This window comes from Solenopsis invicta, chromosome 6 (assembly GCF_016802725.1).
Source record: "Solenopsis invicta isolate M01_SB chromosome 6, UNIL_Sinv_3.0, whole genome shotgun sequence".
NCBI lineage: Eukaryota > Metazoa > Arthropoda > Insecta > Hymenoptera > Formicidae > Solenopsis > Solenopsis invicta.
The window spans coordinates 6,483,851-6,493,256 of record NC_052669.1 but is presented as its reverse complement, the minus strand read 5'-3'; the positions used below and the strand labels follow the sequence as shown (position 1 = coordinate 6,493,256).

The 9,406-nt window shown below is 37.1% G+C and overlaps 1 protein-coding gene across 7 annotated transcripts; it reads left to right on the top strand.

The window, feature by feature from the left end:
* The first annotated feature begins 3,001 nt into the window (after positions 1-3,001).
* Positions 3,002-9,133, top strand: LOC105194190 (lipoma-preferred partner homolog). 7 transcript variants are annotated; one of them, XM_039450894.1, is made up of 7 exons: positions 3,002-3,757; positions 3,840-4,195; positions 4,417-4,555; positions 5,486-5,957; positions 6,378-6,715; positions 7,353-7,768; positions 8,047-9,133. In XM_039450894.1, exons 3-7 carry the CDS (start codon positions 4,421-4,423, stop codon positions 8,297-8,299), a joined length of 1,614 nt encoding a protein of 537 aa, XP_039306828.1. In that variant the 5' UTR covers positions 3,002-3,757; positions 3,840-4,195; positions 4,417-4,420; the 3' UTR covers positions 8,300-9,133. The 7 variants fall into 7 exon arrangements, with proteins under 7 accessions (XP_039306828.1, XP_011157265.1, XP_025992118.1 ...); XM_011158963.3 differs by having other exon boundaries at positions 3,004-3,757; positions 5,462-5,957; XM_026136333.2 differs by having other exon boundaries at positions 3,005-3,757; positions 4,347-4,555.
* Positions 9,134-9,406: the final 273 nt, after the last annotated feature.

The following is a 9,406-nucleotide window of genomic DNA, read 5'->3' as shown; positions in this document are numbered from 1 at the left end:
GTATGTGGCAAGATATCGAATCCAGCATACGCCCGGTTTTTCATTATCCGGTTAACTTGTGGTTAAACTTAACCTGATGTTTTAACCAATGAGCTTCACCTATGGCATCATTATGAGTGAAGCTCATTGGATAAAACATCAGGTTAAGTTTAACCACAAGTTAACCGGATAACGAAAAACCGGGTCATAGTGTGTCAGCTGAGGGTTAAGCCTATCTTGAATATCCTCCCTGCCGCAAATTTACTTTAGAACACTATAGAAATGTCTATAGTTCTAAATGTGTTTTTTGAAACAGGTATTGCATATACGGAATGGAGTTCTCCTTATACAACTTTTATAATTTTTAATAAGGTAATACGTATGTTCATTACCTTATTAAAAATTATAAAAGTCATTTAAGGAGAACCCCATTCCGTATATGCAATGCCTGTTTGAAAAAACACATTCAGAACTATAGATATTTTTTCTATAGAAAAATATACAGAATCGGGTTCTCCTTACATGACTTTTATAATTTTTAATAAGGTAATGAACATACGTATTACCTTATTAAAAATTATAAAAGTTGTATAAGGAGAATCCCATTCCGTATATGTAATACCTGTTTCAAAAAACACATTCAGAACTATAGACATTTCTATAGTGTTCTAAAGTAAATTTGCGGCAGGGCTATAAGGCCCGGTTTTTCATTATCCGATTAACTTATGGTTAAACTTAACCTGATGTTTTATCCAATGAGCTTTATCCATGATGATGTCATAGGTGAAGCTCATTGGTTAAAACATCAGTTAAGTTTAACCATAAGTTAATCAGATAATGAAAAACCAGGCCTATGTATCGTTACCTCTCCGTAGTAAAAGTTTCCCAACAAAATATATCTCAAAGATATAATCTTTCCTATTATTTTTAGATATCATTCACTCTCTATTATCTTCAGATATCAAACAAAAAATCGGCTATAATTCACAATCAGTGAGATAAGAAACAAAAGCGCCCTCATTAAAGGCGACATCTTCCAAAATATGTATACTTTACTTGATAGCATGACAAGATAATGTCTCGCTCGTCAATTGCCACGTAATTCGATATCCATCGCTATTTGAATGTTTCGTGATTAGATACTGAAAAAGTCTAATTTTTCCAATTTATCTCGCTGTGTTGAACGCTGGAGCTTAAATAGTTTATACAAACGCAGAGATAAATAAGTCACGTACAGATAAATAATGAAGACGTATTATGATTAATCATCCCGTCGTGTAGGAAGATTATACAATTAATACAGGTGAATTTTTCAAGATAACGGAATAATTAATTAAATGGCAAAGTGAATTTTTGAAAAAAATGAAGCGACAGAAAGCTTTATAATTGCGACAAAATAAGTAGCATGATAATGCTATTGCACGTATGCAATTACGTGTTTTATTAATCTACTTGTTTTCGTAGAAAGTAGAGAGAAATTATACAATATTTATCAAGTTCGATTTATGTCTTGTATAAAACAATATAAAGTACGATATAGCGCTGTAATAACGCACGAAAGTTATTGTTTTCAGCCAGTTTTTCGCGAGAAGATAAAATACGAAATGCAAATCGACCGCAATTGCGCAATAGTTTTAAATGTGACACAATACAAGCAAAGGTGCACGAAAGAAAAACAAGTGAACGATAAATAAAAAGACCAGGTTAATTTTATGTAACAATCATTTTATCGAAGGATATGAGAGAATTTATGGGAATGACACATATTATAAGGTGCCTGAATAAGAACTACCTAGCTCATCTTATTTTTTATAAACTCTTTAGGCAGTTATTGAAATAAACTAAAAGAAAACTAAAATGTCTATTTCAATCAATCAAAAAAAATAAATAAATAAAATAAAATTATTTTCCATATAGGACATATGCATAAAAAAATGTTTTAAACTTTGACATTGGACTTCATTAAAGGCTTGTGTCTTTAAGACCGGAATTAAAAATAAATTGAAAATTTATTTTTAATTCAGATCTTAAAGACACAAGCATTTAATGAAATCCAATGTCAAAGGAATTAAACAATATCTCTCAAATCATTTTTAAACTAGTGATTTTTATAAAATTGTTCTTAAGTGATCTTTATAAAAATTACCTTCCTTTATTTCTGATTGTAGTTTTGATCGAGCCTCAGTAAGCTCGCTTGGACGAAATGCATTCGGTAAATTACGCAGACATTGAATAATGAGAAGTTATGAATCAGCCTGGTAATCCCGGAAATGAGGAAAACTCGAAACACTGAGAAAGCATCGACTGATGGAAGATGAGTTGTTGCATAGTCTCATGATGAACGTTTAACGTTTTCTGGCACTTAACTCATCTTGTTATTGGCAATTGATAAATAATATAAGTTTCCGAAAATCCCCGCGAGTCAAGAACAGTGTCAAAGAGTCAAAAGTCCAAAGTCTCTCATACACGTGTACGAATTCATTTATTACGAAAATTTTGTCGTAAGCACATACACGCAGATAAAGAATTAGCCGACGAAGCTAAAATATAGCTATAACAGCTAAGATGTGTCCTTCACGCTAGAAACAAATATAGTATATCAAGCAGCGTTCCACATAAATAATTGCGATCTTATCGTTTTATTATATATTTGTTACATGTCGTTTTATTATATCATAATATATATTATAATATCTTTGAACACGATGATTTTTTTTATGTGCGTGAGATGTCGAGAAATAAGCTGCCACTTTCTATTCGTATTACAGCATGCTTCTAATTTTAGTCAATAAGAAACATTTTATCTTGCAGTAAGTGTATCTTTATCTTTGATAAGAACTTTTACAGAGAAATTTGAACTAGCTACTGACATGTAACTGATAATTCTGAGTTATTTCTTTCGCGCAGTTCTATATATTATAGAAAATATATTATTAACATTTTATTATTATTAATAGATTATTATTAATTGTTATTATTAATAGATAATTATTATTAACGTTTGACGGCACGCTTTAACGTTGCAGATAGGGACGAAGAATAGATTGTCGAGCGGATTAATCGGAATGTATTGTGTAACTCTTCGACTTCATATAATCTGTACATGAAAAAGATTCGTGTAAACGTAACAATCAAACAATACATAGATATAATTTTGAAATGGTACGGCACCATCCTGATTATAATGTTTTGAAACGTAGATATTAAACACTTCTTTTTGAAGCGTAAGTGTCACGTGAATGCGTCATACATCTCACGCACGGTCCCCTACCCGTTCGTACCGAACTGGTCCATGGTCTCACCGGCGCGGGAGGCGGATACCGGACACGGTCCACACGCAATCATCGCTGATCATCGCGCGTGTTCGCCGTAGTTGTACTCGCGGGTGTCTGGACGGGCATGAGCTTGTATTGGCTTGTACTGGCTTGTACTCGGGAGAGAAGTGCTTCGCTCGGGAACCTGATTCGTAGAGTACGTCATCCCAGGGAATCGTCATATCAGCGGCGCTTGTTCTCGCTCGCACGAGGCCAAGACCTGTCGAGCCGGATCGAGCCGCGCACAGGTCGCGAGAGGGTGTGGTGCGGAGATAACGCGACTTTCATCCCGTCACCGATAAGAGCTAGGGTCCCGTGCAGTCGCGTTCACGCCCCGAATCGTCGCGGCGCGAGGTGAGCGAGCGAGAGTGAGCGTCCAGAAGAGAGCCTATCGAGCCCTTTCCATCGGGGGATCATCGACGAGTCGAGGAGGCCGTGTCGCTGTACCTGCCCTGTGACAAAGAGTAAGCGTCATCAAAGCGATAATGACAGCTCGGCACGTCTCGCGCCGTGAGTCATGAGATCTGTTTTTTTTTCTTTTTGCAGTCGCACGTCGCGCCTTCCACGCTTCCCCGGCTTCCCCTCTTAACTTTCTCTCGCTCTTTCTCTCTCTTTCTAGAGAGAACGGGCTCCCGGATACGGTCCTCTTTTCTCCTTCTTTCTCTCTCGAGTGCAGAAAGTGCGGACGTCGTGCTCGAGGTGCGCGTGCAGAACAGTGCAGGGTCGTTGCCATTACGCTACGCGACTGCTGTCAAAGTCGCAGGCAGTCGCAGGAGGTTCGATCGGGTCCGAGTGGCCTCCTGGATCCACCTGGATCCCGCTTGATCCTTCAGGCGAGCTACCTTGCGCCGGGATCACCGCGGCTTGTGCACGAACTTCCCGGAACTGGTGACTCGTGTCAGGTAGGACTGACGATCAAAGGCGGCGTCGCGCGCCAGGGAAAAAACCAGGGTAGCGTTCACGCAACTTTTTTCCCTTGAGCGTGAAAGGTGAAAAAATTCTCTATTTGTACTTTAATGGTGAAAGTTTACATTTTTCGCATTTCCGTCCTAGGAAAAGAGTTACGCGATCGCTAGCCAGAGTGCGGACCTCTCGGGTAACTTAACCTGTCGTTGTCGCGCAGGAGGATGTCGAACGTGGGCAATTTGGAACAGCAGATTGCGAGCCTGCAGATCGGCGATGAGGCGGCCAAGGGTGCCGTCAAACCCGGCAAGAAGATCGGGCCTGCGGTGCCGCCGAAGCCGAAGAAATCGCAGCCTCAGGTGAATCCTAAGCTTCTTATTGTTGAATCTTATCTTATCTATCTCTACCTGTCATGTATACGCTAATGCAGAGTGTTTCTCCGTTTGCACGCATCCCCCGAACACGGATGCAATCACGGTAACGATACACGTTTGGATTTTTGATCTTACACGCAGAAAGTTTTGATTCTACTGCCAAGAAAAACGATTACCAAATTTATTTTTTTAATAAAGAATATTTTCTTGATAATTGTTTTAAAATGTATTCATCACAAATTTTAAATAAACTCATATATGTATTGAAAAAAAAAAGAATTGGGCAAAAAGTATTTTAAATACAAAATATAAAATCCAAAATATTGGTAATCTTTTGATTTGAAATACAAAGTACAACCTATATTTTGCATTTTTTGCTCAGCCCAGTTTACAGCATATACTTTTCTATGTATACACACAGAAATTTAAGTAGGTATTACTTGTTTCAAGTAAATGATGATTATATACTCTTTCGAAGAATGTTATAAAATTATATTGAAGAAAAATGAATTAGGCAAATTAAATTTTTTGTATTAATGTTCTCTGGATTGAAGAGAAAGCATTAAATTATTAGAATTTAAAATGAATTTATGATAGATTTGCAGATAAATAAATTTGCGAAATATTTAAAATAAATAATATTTACTTAATTCAATTTACAATATATACTTTTGTATGTACACATAAGTTTATTTTAAGTAAATATTGTTTAAGTAATTAATGAATATATTTTAATTAATATCAAGAGAATATTCTTTATAATGGTAACCGTTACTTAAAAGAAACTAAAAAAAATTTGAGTAATCACTTTTCTTAGCACAAGAATATTTTTCTGTGTGAAGCGGAGACTCGTTCATGAGAAATTCTAACGCCGGATACGTTTTGTTCCAGATACCGCAAAGTTACACCATAAAGACTCCGCCCGTGCCGTCATACAGCACGGTTCTTAACAACACGTCAAGCGACAAGGCCTCGAATCTGTACATGAACGCGCCTTCGCCGTACGTTCCGCTGGACATAAAGAATGACTTTTCACAAATGGTACCTGCGAATGGCAAGGAGGCGTCGAAGATTTATCAAAATAACGACAATCTGTACACGCGCCAACCGGAGGAGAAGTTCGAGCCGAAGTATAGATATGATGAGAAGAACTATTATTCCAATATCGGGAACATGCCGGCGCCCCAGGTACCCGTGCCGGCGGATGATCGTGCGAATAGGGCGTCCAGAAACGCGGTCTACAGCAATATAGAACCGCCGGTGCCTACGGTGGTCTCCACGTACGAATATCCATACGAAATGGACAAGGAGATCATATACAGCAACATTCAGTGGAATCCTAAAACGGAGAATACGTACTGCAACGTTCCTGCCACGCATGGGGCTGGTAAGTCTCTCTCTAAATATGGAAAACAAACAGTGGATGAATTTCAAGTAAATAATCACACAATTATAAATTGATAAAGTTTTTGCTTCTCTTTAAGAAGCTAAAAATGTGATTGTTAATTGAAGTTGTCTTAGCTGCATTTTAGTACTGATGCTTCTTGTACTTTTAATTACATTTTCAACTTCATTAAACAACTGACAATGTTTAGAAGAATGTATACCAAAAGAATATAATAAATAATAAGAGAATCTTGTGCACTGAAGCTCATTTTATTTATTATAGAATTGAAAAAAATTTTATTATTTAATTTTTAATTGTCTAAAAATGTTCTCTTATTTTTGAAAATATAAAATTCAGACTAGCTGTGTAGCAATCTTTTGATCAATGGATCTATATGGGTGCCTATTTTCTTTTTTGCAGACGATTTGCCACCACCGCCGGAACCGTCGGAGTACGTTTCCTGCGTACCTGGGAATTCGTTTCCACCGCCTCCTGATGAGCTGCCTCCACCACCGAGTCCCGTCTCATCCAGTTACAGCGAGCTGAGGCGTGCCACCTATCAGACTGATTTTCCATCGGGCAACTATCCCGCCGATATTTACGGCCCGAGTTCTCAGTCCAGTTCGACGTACGAATCCATATATGAGCCAATTAATCCCAGACCACCGTCGCAATTGTCTTGTAATTATTCCATGTACTCCGGCTACGGTTCGGCTGCGTCTACTCAACCGCAGGGCAAGGTGTCTCCCGTTAAAGAAGTGAGTCTCAAAATTCTGTACTATGTGCAAATTTGTTGAAATGTAAGGTAAAAGTAAAATCAATATTTATTTAATTCGATTATTATATCTAAAGTAATATTCTATTGTATTTAATTATTTATTTTTGTTTTTGCGTGTCATCTTTGAATTGGACTCTTGCTCTTGCGAATTCTGTTAATTCACGGTGATATTTAAGATGTCATTCTAAAATTAGATAGGTCTTTCACATTGTTTTTTACCATTTTGTTTTAATTTTGGTCATCATTGGTTGTTATAATTATTGCTGATAAAGGCTCGATGTAGCACAAAGCACGTTCAGATTTGTGTTTTATTAATTGTCTATTTCACAAATTTTTGTTCTTATATTAATTTTGTTAAATTTATGCTTAGCTTTTCGTAATAAAATATATATTGATTTAATTAACCACTTAATTTGCTCGTTTCACAGCCTTTGTTATTTACTTTCTTATCATCGATTACTCACACGAGCTTGACTTTGTTACATTATTTAGAATATAACTTATTTAATTTAAAATAATAGATCAATTTCTTCGATTATTAATTGACAACTCTAAAATGATTGAACTCAAGTGTAAAATAGTATGTGTATTATAAAAGCGACTAATTTTATTTACAGGTCGACGTTCTCACAGATCTGTTAGTTCAAGGAATGGAAGATAACAACGAAGATAGTGATATATATGGTATCTGCGCGCAATGCGGGCGCAAGGTCGAGGGAGAAGGAACCGGATGCTCGGCGATGGACAAGGTTTTTCATATAAATTGCTTTTGCTGCTTCGTATGCAAGGTCAATCTACAGGGAAAACCCTTCTACTCGCTGGAAGGCAAACCCTATTGCGAAGAGGACTATCTCAATACTCTGGAAAAGTGCTGCGTTTGCACCAGACCTATACTGGACCGAATATTGAGAGCTACCGGCAAACCGTACCATCCCTCATGCTTCACCTGCGTCGTCTGTGGACAAAGCTTGGACGGTATACCGTTCACCGTGGATGCTACGAATCAAATACACTGTATTCAGTGTTTCCACAAGTGAGTTTATTGTGTCTTTATTCTTTAAAGTTTACTTTATAGTTTACTCAATTTTGTAAAAAAAAATACTCTGAGAATTCCCAGGGATTTTATTCAAAATTCCATGTAAGATTAGAGTTTCAAACATCAAATTTTAAAAAGTAGTAATAAAATCCCATGAAAATCTGATTTTCAAAGAAGTGCCTTTAAAATTCTAAGTTTTCCTGATTTCTTCCAATAGTAAACACTCTGTTCAATTATTATTTGATCTTGATAGCTGATTTGCATTTTTGCTCTAGGAAATTCGCTCCACGTTGCTGCGTCTGTAAACTGCCTATAATGCCCGAGCCTGGTCAGGATGAGACTATACGAGTGGTAGCGCTAGATCGCAGTTTCCACATTCAATGCTACAAGTGCGAGGATTGTGGATTAGTACTGTCATCCGATTCGGAAGGACACGGCTGTTATCCTCTGGATGATCACATCTTGTGCAAGAGTTGCAACGCCACCCGCGTCCAAGCCTTAACGTCTCATATGACGACCGAATTATAAACCATATGGGCATGACAAGCTTATACACTTTGCACTGTTGAAACTCCGCGGGTATGAAAGAAATCAAGTATTGTTGTGATTAACTGTATAGCGACATAAGTACCGCTATATACACGGTATCATAGATCCTTTTTTATACATTTTTCCATTCCACTGTTACTATTCACATCTCATGTATTCGAAACTGATATTTGCTATCCTATTATATCAACGAAGAAACATTTTTTTTTACATATTTTAGCAGATTAAGGAAATTTATACTGTCCATATTTGAAGCTTTTTTACAATTTGACACAAAAACAATTGCCAGCAGTTTGTATCTTGCTAATCTTTAACGGTTATAAGATTGATGCATTAGAGTTCCGCCACTGCCATAACCGAAGCATTTTCTCAGTACGTTACAAAATAACGTCGACGAATTAATAGTAGATGTAAGCTCGACGTCAGAGGTAATTTTCCTGCAGATGTGATTATCATTGTGATTCTAGTAAAGTATTCGATGTATCGTAAAGTATTTAACGCGTAGTTTGTCGTCGACAGAGGAATACCGCTTCGATCCATTTATTTAGAGATAGACAATTTAGATTCGGGGAGTAAGTAGAGGATTATTATTGACAATATCGCGCCGAGAGAAAGCGTGCCATTTCTTCTTGTAAACGTATCTGTTAAAATCGGATCTTTGCAAGATATTGAAAGGAAAAGACGAACGCTCAAACGACCTTGCGATGCAAACAGTTCCCGAACTCTTTCGCATGGGTTAAGATATTACATCGAGGAGAGAGACTTGTATGATCTCTGTATTATAGTATCAATAAAAATACAGTTTGTTATTTATGGCCAAAGAGTAACACTTCGTTTCTGCCGACCGTTTGTTGCCCGTCCGATGATTTTCTCACTACGCATTTTTAGACTGCATTTACTGAATGACATCGGGTCTATGAGAACATAGATCGAGTTTTGCATGTTTCATTATTCCAATGAGAGTTGCTATCAATATATATTGTTATATTACTATTGTGATTGCTGTTAATAGTTATACACGGTGGCTCAAGCTACCGCACTTCCTTCTAGTTACAGATTTTCTCAAGAACTCGATTTTTTTTCCTT